Source organism: Prenolepis imparis, unplaced genomic scaffold (genome assembly GCF_030444845.1).
Source record: "Prenolepis imparis isolate NDT839.2.m4 unplaced genomic scaffold, iyPreImpa1.0 SCAF_1, whole genome shotgun sequence".
Lineage (NCBI taxonomy): Eukaryota > Metazoa > Arthropoda > Insecta > Hymenoptera > Formicidae > Prenolepis > Prenolepis imparis.
Window position 1 is genome coordinate 25541261 of NW_028141159.1, and position 16399 is coordinate 25557659.

The following is a 16399-nucleotide window of genomic DNA, read 5'->3' on the forward strand; positions in this document are numbered from 1 at the left end:
AAATAAAGATTTTAACTATTTTAAATGAATAATTTAATGATTTATCAAATAATTTATATATATATATATATATCTACTTCTTATTTTTCCTTTGCATCCATGATATACATATACAAATATCTATTTCTCGATTCATTATCCTTTATTACCTGTAATATAATATAGTATATTCTAATTATAATATTTGTGGTTTTTATTACAGTGTTTTTATTTATACATTGAATCGAAAGATGAGAAGATTCTCGATAATAGAGTTTGAGGCCGGGATTCAACTTGCTCCTATGTTATGGATTTTTGACGATAATAAAAGATGTTTTTGGCCAAATTACACAAAACAAGAAAAAATTAATCAGGCCATTTTTAATGAAGAACATCCGGACACTTGCAAGTGGTCATCATATAATATATTACGAATTTTTGGTACAGCAGGTACTATATATTATATTTCTTTCAATTTACAGCTTAAATTGTTGGTAAATGTCCTTATGTTTTTTGTATAATGATAATTATGTTGTTTTTATAATTATCTTTATATTTACCCTTTCCCCATGACATCAGTGAAAAAATGTCACTAAAATTAATGTTTCGAAAAAAGAGTTTGTACAGAAAATGTGTTTGTCTTTTAAACTTTATATTAAGTTACAAATATATAAGTGATAGGCCTTTTTAAGAGCCGAACGCGGATGTTGATGCGTATTCCAACTAAATTTTTAATTTTTCGCTGGTATTAAATTAATTGTGCACAGGGCACGAATTTTACTACTTGGTAACTGCCAAGTCTTGTATGGAATAATCTCATACTTGAGTTTTTTATTCCATATATCCCCTCTAATCCCCCTAAAGAATTAGAAGCGAGAGAAAAATATAGATCCGAAAGTCGCTGAATCGGGAATCGAACCCGAGACCTTTCGCTTGCCGGGCGACTGCTCTTCCAACTGAGCTATTCAGATCCTTTCGATTCTATACTTTTCTCTGCTTTTTAAATAATTACTTTAAATAACGCCTTTTCGGCCGGCGTAATTAAACAATAAGAATTACTATTAAGGCTCTTCCGTATAAGATACAAATATATAAGTGATAGGCCTTTCTAAGAGCTCTTAGAAAGGCCTATCACTTATATATTTGTATCTTATACGGAAGAGCCTTAATAGTAATTCTTATTGTTTAATTACGCCGGCCGAAAAGGCGTTATTTAAAGTAATTATTTAAAAAGCAGAGAAAAGTATAGAATCGAAAGGATCTGAATAGCTCAGTTGGAAGAGCAGTCGCCCGGCAAGTGAAAGGTCTCGGGTTCGATTCCCGATTCAGCGACTTTCGGATCTATATTTTTCTCTCGCTTCTAATTCTTTAGAGGGGTTAGAGGGGATATATGGAATAAAAATCTCAAGTATGAGATTATTCCATACAAGACTTGGCAATTACCAAGTAGTAAAATTCGTGCCCTGTGCACAATTAATTTAATACCAGCGAAAAATTAAAAATTTAGTTGGAATACGCATCAACATCCGCGTTCGGCTCTTAAAAAGGCCTATCACTTATATATTTGTATCTTATACGGAAGAGCCTTAATAGTAATTCTTATTGTTTATATTAAGTATTCGTATTGTAAAATAAAGGATGCAATAAATACTGCCTGAACCAATCATCCGTCTGAACTTAACAGGCATCTCGCGTTGAATATGTAAGATTTTTTAATTTCAAATATTACAATACTTTCTTATTATTGACAGATAAAAATGGTTATGAGTTATTAGAAATATCACAAAAATTTTTTCCACTAGAGGAATTAATTTTTTTTCTAATCTATTTTTCACAACACCTTTCTGTTCAATATTAATAATATACAGTATACAGACTTATTTCATTAGATACTATATTATTTCAGATACATATGCATCCGGTAGGCAAAAACTAAAACTCGCTGAACATTTTTCGGATATTGATACTTCTGAGAAAGATGATAATGAAAAAAAATTGCGTAGACGTGAGAGGGCAAAGAGAAAATACTACACTTCTGATTCTGAAAATGAATCATGTACAAGCCAAGAAATAACCTGTAAAGAAATTCCGCTTTTACCCACAATACAAGTTGAAAAGGAACAGCCACAGACTACACGGAATGTAGTACCGGAAAAGAAAGCAAAGAAACAGATATTTGACAATAAACTTGAAAGAAGCAATAATACTCCTATAGTAGATTCATCGCTTTATGATTTTAATAAATACAATACAAAGAAGAATACTGCTGCCAGTAGCATAAAATTTGATATTTGTATGGAACAACAATCTCCATCATATAGTAACACAGGTAAATCTTTAATCAACTAAGCATAGTTAAAAAGCAATATAGCCTACTTTTCTATGTGTGTGCATATAAAGAACTTAAAATTTATTTTTCCTTGTGCAGATCTTCGTACAGAAATCTCCACATCAATTCTTCGCAAATTGAACATTATTCTACATAAAATAAATATGGTGGATAAAAGGTTGGAGGTTCATGAAGAGCAATGCCGTTTTCCTTTTGACAGACGTGAGGAAGATAGCATCCTCGACGATGAAGAAATAGAATCAAGAGACACGGTAGTGTCTCGCGCCTAGTTTGGGCGAAGCCGACTCTCAGAAGCGAGGCACCGTGTATCTTTACGCGAATCGGATAGTTCGAGATAGTCATAGATTCGGATGCTCAATAACGGCTGAAGCGATCGAGTTTTTACTAGGTTTAATCGATAGATTGAGGTCGAATTATATAATGAAAGTGTCTTTATTTTTGCTCTACGTGCTTTGTAAGCGGAAATATAATAATGCAAAGTCTAAATATGAAAAATTTCGTTTAAGAAACGTCCACGTCATCATCGTTCACGCATACATAGTGGTATCTATCATGCTACACGCATTATTAATCACACGTATACAACACATGCATACACGTATATCACACGTAAACAACACATGCAATAGATGCATGTAGTGGTAATCTTGTACTGTTCTCACGTTTTACAACAGACAGCGTTAGTGGCGCTTCGCGATATTAGCAGCGTGCGGGGTTATGTATTAGATCTTTTGACATATGATAGGTTAAGTGTGCGGTTATCCAGGATCATAATTGATTGATAGAAGAAGAAGAAGATATTTATAAGAATCAAGTAATTATTTCATATTTTTTATAACAATATTAACAATTATATTCTTATTCATATTTTTTATAACAATATTAACAATTATATTCTTATTCATATTTTTTATAACAATATTAACAATTATATTCTTATGAAAAAATAATAGGATGGTTACGTAACAAGAAAATAGTTATTATTATATTATTATGAAAAAAAATAGTATATCACATATAAGTAGTATTGCATATTACATGTATGTAGTATATTGCATATCACATGTATCGTTACCATTTTATTTTACTATTTCTTTCATAATAATAACTACTTTCATGCTACGCTACCATGCTACTGTAAGATGCTTGATGAGCGTTCCTTAATATGACGTGATGTATACGCGCTCGCGAACAGGCTGCGCGCGCGGCGACAACTTCACCGCTCATTGGTCGTTCGTGCAGGCGCGCTGGGGATTGGCCAGCGACGCTCGCACGCGGCCGGAAAGGTGGCAGGAGTTCCGGCCACCTCAGTCTTCATCCACGACTCTTACCGGGAACACGTTCCCGAATAAAGTACCTGTTTAACCTAACTAATGTTAGTCATTTCGGCGAGTACCCTCAGAGAACCGATTCCACGCCTATCCCTTTAGCCTTTCCTGTCATAACCACGTTTCAACTACGTGTCTCACAGCTCAGAAGTGGGATGTCCCTCGGTTCTCTCGGATACTTCGGTCGTCGAAATCTCGGTGCGGGAATCAGTGTCACGTTAGTCCGGTTAATTGATCATACACGAGGCCAGGCGTTGTCTAGAAGTAAACCAAGCCTTTGCCGTCGTGGTCGATCTTACGTTTGTGTCGGTCAGAGCCGCGGGACTATATCGGTGTAGTAATCGCTGCGTCAGCAGCCCGTTCGCAGTAACCGCGCTTCAGCTACGTCCTAGCTGTTTTTAGCCCTTTTAAGTGGCTCAACGAGCGTAATTCTCGTTCAAAAATATCTCCGTCACAGTGACAATTACGTTATCGTGACAGGAGTCATAGTGTATAAATTATACACCAGCACGTGGAAACCACGTGCACTAAGATCGCCATTTTCCCCTGGAGTACAGGGTTGGCGGCCATTTTGTGACACGGCATCAAGAAGATCGCTTTTTGTCTTAAGCCCGATTTTCAATTGGCGCGCACGGGTCCATATCGGCTAGCGAGAGAGTCAGTTGTCTCAAGGCGGTACAGTGCGTTGTGTCTAAGGGACTGGTGGAGAATATTCCGACCGGGAGTGAGCTCGCGCCGTTTTTCCGGCTTCGATATACTCGTGAAAGAGATCATCGCGCCGCGTCGGCTACGCTCGTTGGTGCAACAACGAATTCGCTTTATAACTTGATTCGGCCCGAATAGACAACCGCAAAAAGTAATATCCGGTGGGGTATACATAGGGTTGGGCAGCCTATATGTTTGTGATCCTTCCTCATCGGCGTTAGAAGAAGTTCACCGCGTCGTCCCCGCTTGCCAGGTCTTTACCTTTGGGCTTATCGCGTCGTCGTCGCTTCCCGCGCAAAGACGCACATCGCCACGGTGGTGTTTCCCGCGCTAGAAAGCCGTCAGCCATTTTGGTGCAATCTCCCGCGCAAAAGTGCTCGCAGCCATAGTGGCGCTGTCTTGCGCAATCAGGCGCTCATTACGATAGTGGTGTCATTTTCCCGCGAAAAAGGGGCCGTCAGCAAGTGTCGGTACCGTTCTTCACTCAAAAGTGAAGGTCGTTTTAGTGATTAATATAATGGATTGTCAGCGTTTAGAAGAAAAGTCGCTGGACGACCTCCAAGAGGAAGCCAGGAGTTACGGACTCAACCCGCCGACTGACAGAAACCAATGCGTGGACATGATTATGTCGCATCTCGAGAGGAACGGACCTCTCATAGATCTGGGGGGAATGGTTCGAGCTCCTCCTCCACAATCGACCTCTGCAGCACCCAGTTTGGTGCATGTAGCATCCAGCACTCAGGTAACCTCTAATACAACCGGTGATCCTACAGCAGTTCCAGCGGAGGGATCTCTCTTACAAATGTGCTCGCTCATGATGGAGCAATCGAGACAGCAGCAGGCTTTCATGCAGTATATGCTCGCTGCTCTGAACTTAAATAACTCCACGGGTTCTACCCCAGTTACAGCTACGGGGCCTCAACCTGTGGTTCACAGCCCATCGCATCAAGAGACTAGAGCTACCCTTTCTTCAGCTTCCACGGCACAAGCAGTGAAGCTACTATCCACACATCTTCCTGATTTCTCTGGCTCTGAGGAGGAGGATGTTGAGTCATGGGTCCATACCGTTGAGCGTGTTGCTCAAATCCACGGGGTTTCCAATGATGTTCTGCTCTTGGCGGCGACAGGAAAACTGAAAAAGACAGCTCGTAAGTGGTTCGATTTAAATATCATTAACTTAATCGAATTTTGGCTTTATTTTCGAGATGCTGTTATACGGAGATTCCGACGGACAGTCCTGTTCTCCGTGACCTTACAAAAGGTGGAGGCTCGCAGATGGAATTATGTGAAGGAAACTTTTCACGATTACGCTACGGACAAATTGGTTCTGATGAAGAGCTTGGATTTGCCGGACAGAGATTTGATTCATCTGTTAATCAACGGTATTGGGAGCAAGTCGCTGCGCGAACTGACTGCCGCACTGCGGGTATCCTCCATTGACGAATTCCTAGAGGAGATGCACCGCATCACAACAGCTTCGGGGGAAGCTCACAAAAAATCCCCGACGTTTCTGAGGAAAAATCCAGCCAAGGTGGTAGTCACAACGTCGCCCAAGAAGGCGATCCAGCAGGAGACTTTTTGCGTCTACTGCCGCACTAAAGGACACACACGGGATGGGTGCCACAAACTGAAGAAGAAGGAAAAGGTTTGGCCCAATAAACCTGTAACTAAGGCTTCGCCAACGGTGGCGGCTGTAGAGCAGCAGGAAGATGCTGCATCCTCACACTCAACATCAGTCATCGCCATGGTTTCTGAGGGCTCAGAGCGCAGGATAGAAATCAACGATTCTAAATTAAAGGCCTGGACACCGGCAGTCCGGTTTCTCTCATCCGTCCGTCCGCGTTTAAGAAAGTTTTCGGTTATAATTCTTCATCTTCAATTAATTTTTCTGGTCTTCTTGGTTCTAATGGTTCTCATATTTCTATTCCCAAATTTCATTTCAAAGCTATTAACAACGTTCCAATCAAAATAACTGGTCTGGTTTCCACTACAATTAGTCTTCAGGTCTTACCTAACGTGGTCGCAAATATCAATTTGCACGTTTTACAAGACGATTCTTTCTCACTAGACTTAATCATTGGACGCGATTTTATTAAGGATAATGCAATCACAGTTCTTTATAACCCTTCTGGTGAGGATTTAGAAAATAAAGTCTTACTTTTCTAGGAAATAGCTTCCACAGAAATAGTTAAGGATCAGACCAATGACTTGAAGGCTATACTGTCGAATGTCGTCACAGATTTTGGCGTTGAGATTAAAAATCAATTAATCTCGACAATTTTAGAAGTTGAGAACACAGAAGTACCTCCGGTCGAGGATGATTACTTAGTGAGATTAGCGTTGAAAGACGAATCGGTTTTCGCTTTTGCTCCGCGTCGTTTCGCGTGGACTGAACGGTTGCAGATGAGAGAAATCACGGACGACTTAATGAATAGAGATATAATCAAATATAGTACTTCCCCGTACTGCGCACGGGTGGTACCGGTACGGAAAAAGAACGGGTCGCTTCGTTTATGCGTGGATATGCGCCCTTTAAACAGCAAAGTCATTAAGCAAAAATACCCGTTTCCTCTTATTGAGGACTGTTTGGCTCGGTTGAGTAGCAAGAGCATGTTTACTTTGATCTTAAGGATGGCTTTCACCAGATAAAGCTGCATCCTGAATTTACGAAGTTTTTCGCTTTCGCAACGCCCGATGGGCAGTTTGAATACACCCGTCTGCCTTTTGGTTTCTGCGAGGCGCCCGCGGAATTCCAAAGACGTTTAATTCAAGTTCTGGAACCTCTGATTCGAGAGGACAGAGTTATTGTGTATATAGATGACATTTTGATACCGTCATCCACGGTTGAAGATAATTTATTGATTCTTAAGGAGGTACTCTTGCTGCTCAAACAGTTCAATTTCGAGGTAAATTATAACAAATGCCTTTTTATGAGACAAAAGTTAGAATACTTAGGGTACATCCTCTCCCCTTCAGGGATCACACTCAGTGTACGTCACACTGAAGCGATTAGTCGTTTCCCGAGACCAAAGAAATTGGTCGAGGTGCAGCGATTCTTGGGTTTGACGAACTATTTTCGTAAATTTATGAAAGACTATGCGAAATTGGCCAAACCGCTTCAGAATCTTATACGTAAATCTTCTGACTTTAAATTCGATCAGAATTGCGTTAAGGCCTTCGAGTCATTAAAAGATGCTTTAACATCCTTTCCAGTACTTCGGTTGTACAATCCTGGTGCTGAGACCGAACTGCATACGGATGCAAGCTCGATAGCACTAGCTGCTATTCTTTTACAAAAACAGGATTCTGGCCAATGGGCTCCAATTTACTACAGCCAATCAACAAACAAAGCTGAACCCCAGTATCATAGTTACGAGCTGGAAATGTTAGCTGTCGTTAAGTCGGTCGAGAGATTTCATATCTATCTCTACGGATTAGATTTTACCGTGATAACGGATTATCATGCGTTAGTATACGCGGTCAACAAAGCGCAATTGAACCAAAGAATCGCACGCTGGACTCTGCGGTTGCAAAACTACCGTATTAAAGTTATTCACCGCGAGGGCGGACGTATGACGCACGTAGATGCGTTGAGCAGGATCGTGGCCTACCACGAACCAATGCCTCTTGAGCAGGAATTGCAGTATAGGCAACTGCAGGATGATAGGCTTAAGAATATTGCTGAAAATCTTGAGTTCTCGAACGATGATAAGTTCGAATTAATAGAAGGTCTCGTGTACAAAAAAGGGCCAGACAAGCCTCGCTTTGTTGTTCCTGAGTCAATGGTAACCAATGTTATCAGGATCTACCATGATGAAATGGCTCATTGTGGCACTGAAAAAACAGTGCAAGGATTGAATTCAAATTATTGGTTTCCTTCTTTTCGTAAGAGAACTCAAGACTATATCGATAACTGTCTAACGTGTATTTTAAATAACGTCTCGTCAAATGCACATGAAGATGAACTCCAAGTAACTGATAAACCGACTGCCCCTTTCAGCGTCCTGCATACCGATCATTTTGGCCCAATTTCGGATTCTATTGATGGTTTTAAACACATACTCTTAGTGGTGGATTCATTTTCAAGATTCACCTGGCTTTTTCCGTGTAAATCAACCACGTCTAAAGAAACAATAAAACATCTCTTATGGCTTTTCCATACTTTCGGCAATCCGGAGGTGCTGATTTCTGATCGGGGCACGTCGTTCACATCACAGGAGTTCCAAAAGTTTGTAAGATCTCGCGATATTAAACATACTTTAGTAGCTGTCGCGGCCCCATGGGCAAATGGAGTCGTAGAGCGGATAAATCGCTTTCTTAAATCGTCTTTAAGAAAATTGATCGAGGATCAGTCCTCTTGGCATTCTTGGCTTGGCATTATACAATATGTGATAAATAACACTTTCCATTCGTCACTGAAGGCTTCTCCTTCAAAATTATTTCTGGGATACGATCAACGTTGTCATTCGGACACCAGATTAATTCGGTTTTTGAATGATTTAGCCAAAGTAGAATTGAGTTCTGATGAAGTACGCTGCGATGCGCAACGCTTGGCATCAGAGACAATGGATAAGATTAAATCCTATAATAAAGATTATTATGACAAGCATCATAAAAAACCGACCAAATATAAAGGTGAATACGTGATGCTTCGCGATACAAATGTCAAACCGGGAGAAAATAAAAAGTTCAAGCCTAGCTATAAAGGTCCCTATATCGTAGCAAAGGTATTGGATAAAAATCGGTACGTCATCCAGGATATACCCGGGTTCAACGTATCTTCCAAGCCTTACGATTCCATTCTGTCCCCGGATCGCTTAAAACATTGGATCAAACCTGTTGACCCACTGGTTTCGGTGTAAATAGCATAATTATATATAGCCGATTGTATTAATTAGTTTTAAGCCTGATGGCGTTACTCGGTAGTTTAGTGGTCGGTCACGCAAACTTCAGAGTCCAGCGCCGATAAACCTCCTAGTTTATTTTAGAATTACATATTGAAGCGTTAGATTAAGGTCCAGGGTGTCCATATGTAGCGTTCGTGTGTAAATCATGTAAATAGTTATACTTGTTAACCTACTTTTGTTTTCTCCTAGCGTCAGATGTTTCGCCTTAAACATTAAGGAAAGATAAAGAGAAGGAGAGAGTAGTCATAAAATTTGAGGAGACTAAGTCTGTGATATCTCATCATTCGGGATAAAGTTAAGACTGATTTACATATGATCTACGGCTCAATGTTTTACTGTAAATATGTTTCTATTTAGGTTAATTGCGAACAGCGGTGCAATATCTTACGTTAAGAGGGATGTCCTGATAAACCGTAGTGCAATCTTTAAACCAAAGACTGTCTCATCTATATGTTGTGATATACAATAAGCCTAAATTTGTTTCCGACGTTTAAAGTTTTAGTTTTTGCGTTAGCATCTTAATTCAGTAGTTCTAAAAATCTATTTATCCTAAATATAGTTATATTGTTAATCTTTTTATAGTTAAAGCCTAAAAGTCTAATACTTTGCGTTGAATGTGATTTATAAGTTCATTTTGTTTTAGTTATTTATGATTGTAAAGTTCGAATCATTCGAGACGAATGAAGCGTCAGGATGGTCGAGCTGTAAGATGCTTGATGAGCGTTCCTTAATATGACGTGATGTATACGCGCTCGCGAACAGGCTGCGCGCGCGGCGGCAACTTCACCGCTCATTGGTCGTTCGTGCAGGCGCGCTGGGGATTGGCCAGCGACGCTCGCACACGGCCGGAAAGGTAGCAGGAGTTCCGGCCACCTCAGTCTTCATCCACGACTCTTACCGGGAACACGTTCCCGAATAAAGTACCTGTTTAACCTAACTAATGTTAGTCATTTCGGCGAGTACCCTCAGAGAACCGATTCCACGCCTATCCCTTTAGCTTTTCCTGTCATAACCACGTTTCAACTACGTGTCTCACACTACTATTTCTTTTATAAGTACATAATTATTGATGTAAAATAAGGAAGCGAATAAAAGCTAATAATAATAAATAATGTAAAGATAATAGTGCTATAAATGATATGAGCTATAATAAAGAATTTATATACATTTTTATAGCACATAGCATTCATAACATTATTATCTTTACATTATTTATTATTATTAGCTTTTATTTGCTTCCTTATTTTACATCAATAATTATATACTTATGAAAGAAATAATAAGATGGTAGCGTAGTATGAAAGTAGTTATTATTATGAAAGAAATAGTAAAATGGTAACGATACATGTGATATGCAATATACTACATACATGTGATATGCAAAATACTACTTATATGTGAGATGTACTATATTTCTTTCATAATAATTACTTTCTTGTTACGCTGCCATCCTACTATTTCTTTCATAAGTATATAATTGTTAATATAAAATAAAGAAACAGTATATTTTGTATATATGTATGTACTCTAATGATTTAAATATGTTTTACATTACAGGTACAGAATGTGGACATTGTAATCTTTTGAAATAGTACTAGAGTTGCTCAAAAAATAATGCCCTACATTATTTTTTCAGAGATATTTATTCAACAATTTATACACAATATACATGGTAATCTCAATCAACTTCTATTTCTTTATGCCAGTACGATACATTATATGTATTTACTTGCCTTTACTGTACCAACTTTTGTCCTTTCCACGTAACCATGTTTTCACATTTGAATCACGCCCTCTTCATCTTCCAAACCGTATTTCGCGAAGTGCATTTAATTAAGTGGTTCAAAAAGTTAAATATTGGAAGCTATCGCTAAACTGTGTTAAACATATAATTTAAAGATCTCTGCGAAACAAGATTAGGAAGATGATGAGGGGATGATTGAAGCTGTGATGACATGGTTACGTAGAAAAAACAAGAGTTGATACAGTAAAAGCATACATATACTTGTATCGTGCTGGTATAAGGTTATAGAAGTTGATTGAGATTATATTAAAAAATAATATATATTTAAAAAGAAGAAATATCCATGTATGTTTAAAAACATTTCAAACCTGTTTAATAAATAGTTTCTGAAAAAATGGCATTATTTGAGCAACCCTAGTAAATCTAAATCATATACAAAAATGAATGATATCCCTATAAAAACTTACCTTTAAAAAAAAGGTAAAAAAAGGCGCCTAGTATGGGCACGCCAGTAGTGAAAAATTACCCATTGCAAACCCATGTAGAATTGTAGTATAAAAAATTACCTATTGCAAACCCATGTAGAATCATATGAAAAATTATCCATTGCAAACCCATGTAGAATCGTACTACAAAAGTAATGATATAAAGAAAATTGCGCGCCAAGTAAAAGTAGAAACTTTTGTACCAGTGGAAAATTTAAGTTGCAAACCTATAGAGTCGTATAATGAACCAGTGAAAAATTAAAGTTGCAAACCCATGTAGAATAGTATAAAAATTAAAAAATTATTAAAATTAATACAAATAAAAAAAAATAAAAAAATTTTAATTAAAAAAACTAGGCACTGCTAAATTAAACAATATGCTAAAGTTAATTTTGAAATTTAGCAGTGCCTAGTTTTTTAAATTAAAATTTTTTAATTTTTTTTTTATTTGTGTTAATTTTAATAATTTTTTAATTTTTATACTATTCTACATGGGTTTGCAACTTTAATTTTTCACTGGTTCATTATACGACTCTATAGGTTTGCAACTTAAATTTTCCACTGGTACAAAAGTTTCTACTTTTACTTGGCGCGCAATTTTTTTTATATCATTACTTTTGTAGTACGATTCTACATGGGTTTGCAATGGATAATTTTTCATATGATTCTACATGGGTTTGCAATAGGTAATTTTTTATACTACAATTCTACATGGGTTTGCAATGGGTAATTTTTCACTACTGGCATGCCCATACTAGGCGCCTTTTTTTACCTTTTTTTTAAAGGTATTACCTTTACGCGACGAATTTGCACTGAATATTTTGGAAGAAAAATTGGAGAAAAAGGAATTTTTTTGAAAGCATGGTATGTTATTATTTTCTAAATTCATTTAATTTAAAAATTCTGAAATATTATTAATCTTGATGCGAAGAACACTGAACATTTCTTAAGGGGATCCTAAAGCGTCTGTCTTATCGACCAAAACGGTTATATTTTTCTATATCGAGAACTTTTTATTGGTTTAATAGAATAAAAAAAGCTTTTCCAGGATTAAAGTGAATATAATAATCTAGGGCGAAGTGATCCGAATTTAATGTAAAATGACAAAAAAATTAGAAAATTCAAGTTTTTTTATTAGCTTCTCGTGACAGCTCACAACAATACTTACTTAATATAAAAGTTTTACAATTTGTACATTCGAAATAAGAGAACTTCGCCCTAAGGATTGCATGAAGGAGTATCAGTGAACTTGCAGAAATGAGTTTAGAAGTCTAATAAAAAAGATTTCGATATAGAAATATTTCATTTATATGTGTGTGTGCGAGATGAGGCTGAGGAATAAAACAGAGCAAAAAATTAGTTGCGTGATATCGCGATAGAGAGAGCTAAAATCGATGTAGTTGACAAGGACAGACAATCATATTATCTTCGTCTCTTTCATGCAGAGTTATATACATGTATACATCACACACACTAATATTACTGCTGCGTGTCTTCTTTCTCTTTCTCACGCACGCACGCACACACGCACGCACGCACTATCCACGCACGCACGCACGCACGCATGCACGCATGCACGCATGCACGCATGCACGCACACACACGCACGCACAATCTCTCTCTCGAAAATCACTCGCTTATTTTGAACGAACATTTTGAGAGAGAGAGAGACAGACAGAAAAAGAGAGAGAGAGAGAGAGAGAGAGAGAGACAGAGAGAGACAGAGAGAGACAGAGAGAGACAGAAAGAGAGACAGAGAGAGAGACAGAGAGAGAGAGACAGAGAGACAGAGAGACAGAGAGACAGAGAGACAGAGAGACAGAGAGAGAGAGAGTCAGAAACAGAGAGAGAGAGATATTTGTAAACTTGATATTTATTATTTATAATGTGAGCATGTATCAGAGAGAGATTTATTTTTTAATCAATTTTATTATAAATGCATACATTTTTATTATAAAATGTCTACGCGTTCACATCATTCTTTTTTTTAGAGATTTATTTTTTTTATTTTTTTTAGCGCTTTCTAAAATCTTGTACAAGGCACTCTTATAATAAGAATGTAAGAGGGTAATCGTCATCGCTATGATTGACTCGAAAAATAGGGTAAAAAATGTTGAATTACATGCGATTATATTTTTAAATATTTCTTTTAACTTTTATATAGTTGTATATAAAAAGTAAAAGAAATATGTAGAAAATATAATCGCATGTAATTCAACATTTTTTACTCCTTTTTTTCGAGTCAATTATAGCGATGACGATTACCCTCTTACATTCTTATAAGAATGCTTTGTACAAGATTTGTACAAGATTTAGAAATAACGTAGAAATCCTGGCGGAGCGGGCACGTATCCTGGTGCTGCCGCCGGAGCGGGCACGTATCCTGGTGCTGTCGGCGGTGCGAGCATGTAGGCTGATGCCGGCAGTGCGGGCACGTATTCTGGTGCTGCCGCCGGAGCAGACACGTATCCTGGTGCTGTCGGCGGTGCGAGCATGTAGGCTGATGCCGGCGGTGCGGGCACGTATCCTGGTGCTGCCGGCGGTGCGGGCGCGTATCCTGGTGCTGCCGGCGGTGCGGGCACGTATCCTGGTGCTACCGGCGGTGCGGGCACGTATCCTGATGCTGCCGGCGGTGCGGGCACGTATCCTGGTGCTGCCGGCGGTGCGGGCACATATCCTGGTGCTACCAGCGGTGCGGGTATATACGCTGCTGCTGAAGGTGCGTGTACGTATCCCGGTGCAGCGGGCGAAATATACGTACGGCGCCGCTCGACATATCTCCGCTGCCGCGCTCGTTCCTTACCCACTGCCTTGCGTACAGCATTATTAATCCGCTGCAAGAAAAGAGTAATATTTTAATATTTACATATATTTTGGTCTATTTGTGTACGTTTCGGTCCTGGTATTTTATTGTAACAAACACACGCACGCAATTGACACAATGTATCAGAATGTACATATTATATATATATATATATATATATATATATATATGAATGTAAGCGTATTACATATAACTATCTTATTTGCAATATACTTCGTACATAATTCTTAATACAATTATTAATATCTCTAAATTAATGTTTTTATAAATATGTTTATATATCGTAATTCGACTGCTAGACGTGAATGGTCTATTAACAATAATATTGATTTAACGTTTGAATATTGAAAAAGGAAAAGAGCATAAATCGTTTTATTAGACTATTTGAATTTTCCCGCGTTGGTCGAAGAGAGCTTTCTCTCCAAACTCTCTCTCGTTCTATTATGGCCGCCTTGTCGTCTGCTAGTTTTGACAGGCGCGATGTGTTCCTTCAATTGTTGTCGGCAGTGTTTAGATGCGATTTATTCGTATTACCGCGTTGAGATTAAATGTGATTATCTCGTTTAAAATATAATTTAAATGTTGGTGGCAAGGAAGAAGATAGATGATAGAATAAAATAATAATTAAGAAGAGAAAAAAAAAGAAAATAGTGACTGACGGCGACGGGCGTTAAGGCGAGACGCTGGCCGTTACACCCCCCTCGTTAAGCTTGGAGCAGCGGTGTTTAGACGATGCAACAGTGAGCCTGTTGAACCCAGCTTGCATCGGCGATGTGCACTTGTCAAGCCTCATCTCCAGATCCTGGTAAGCAGTTTTGAGGTTATTTATTTCTTCTGACATCTCGAGTGTCTCTTGATGTGAGTTGTACATGTGCTGAACTGGTTTTCTATATTCTCTAAGATTGTTGTAGTTAGATTCTCCTGAAGCTTCTGCATCGTGTGTTTCAAGATATGCATGTCCAGAGTGCACGTTGTCTTGGATATAGTCGCAGGGTAACTGCATTACAGGTGTGTGGCTCTTTCTTCCATATACTTTTGGTATGGTTATGAGTTTAAAGAATGCTATCGTGCAGATTGTTGTTGTCGTAACACAGAATCTAAAATAATGTGTGCTGATTTAGATTCTCTGTCCGGTAGGCTGTCTTCGACGATGACTCCTTCGTTCGTGGTGAATTCTGCTGTAGCGATGGTGTTGACGTCAGGGTTTCTGCCCCATGGCATTGCTCTGAGATGAATCGAACTTGGTACTGGTTTAAATTCTTCCAGTTGTGGCGTGAGTATCTGCCATTGGTTTTTTATTTTATATATAGCAGTAGCGAGAGGATTACAGGTGATTTCTGTTACTCTGGTAATAATTGTGCGTGTTTTTGGTTGCAGATACATTGGTTTGCCATCTATTGTTACAGGGAGTTCCAAAAAACAGTCTCCTGTGATCCTTATTCGTGCTGGTACGGGAGTGCAGCGAAAGATTTGCGCGGCTTCGCCTCTCATGTATGCTGAGTATCCAGGTATCCCCATAGCGTGTATGCGAACAATGATGGGTCTTTTTGTGCCATCATTATTGAGGTACGTAATTCTATTTCCCTTTTTGTACATTTATCTATGTTCAGAGATATATAAACATTTTTAATATCTAAATTATTGTTAGTAATTACGTTAACATAGCTATTTATATTAGAATAAGCGAGGAATCTTATTTTATTAATATTTTTGTAATTTTTCAGATATTCGTCGCTTATTTCATTCACAACGAGACGTGGGTGCTCCGTTTGAAATACAGTAGCGTTACAAATACGATGCTGAGTGCGAATGAAGAGGATTATCTGTGTGCTATTATGCATCAAAGCAGTGGGGTATTTTGTGGACTGCATCTTTTTAGCAATGCCTCGATAAATTACGGTGTGTGATAATTTTTCGCATCCGTTGAAAAATATTGGGGACCAAAAATTTTGATATCCCTCTTCATCTGTACACTCAAGGTGCGTATAAATACATGTTGTGCCTATAGGTAGCAAAATCTTATTAGCTAATAAATCTACTTTTACGGAATGGTGCTTAAAAATAATATGAATATAAA

At 38.3% G+C, this 16399-nt stretch overlaps 2 protein-coding genes across 2 annotated transcripts; both read left to right on the top strand.

The window, feature by feature from the left end:
• The first annotated feature begins 230 nt into the window (after positions 1–230).
• On the top strand, positions 231–3100 carry LOC145941425 (uncharacterized). The gene is made up of 3 exons (XM_083047542.1): positions 231–429; positions 1886–2308; positions 2420–3100. The coding sequence occupies exons 1-3, from the start codon at positions 231–233 to the stop codon at positions 2596–2598; spliced, it is 801 nt and encodes a 266-aa protein (XP_082903668.1). The 3' UTR covers positions 2599–3100.
• Positions 3101–4879: 1779 nt separating this feature from the next.
• On the top strand, positions 4880–7416 carry LOC145938407 (uncharacterized). Its single transcript, XM_083042005.1, has 2 exons — positions 4880–5510; positions 5568–7416. The coding sequence occupies exons 1-2, from the start codon at positions 4880–4882 to the stop codon at positions 6332–6334; spliced, it is 1398 nt and encodes a 465-aa protein (XP_082898131.1). The 3' UTR covers positions 6335–7416.
• The last annotated feature ends 8983 nt before the right edge of the window (positions 7417–16399 follow it).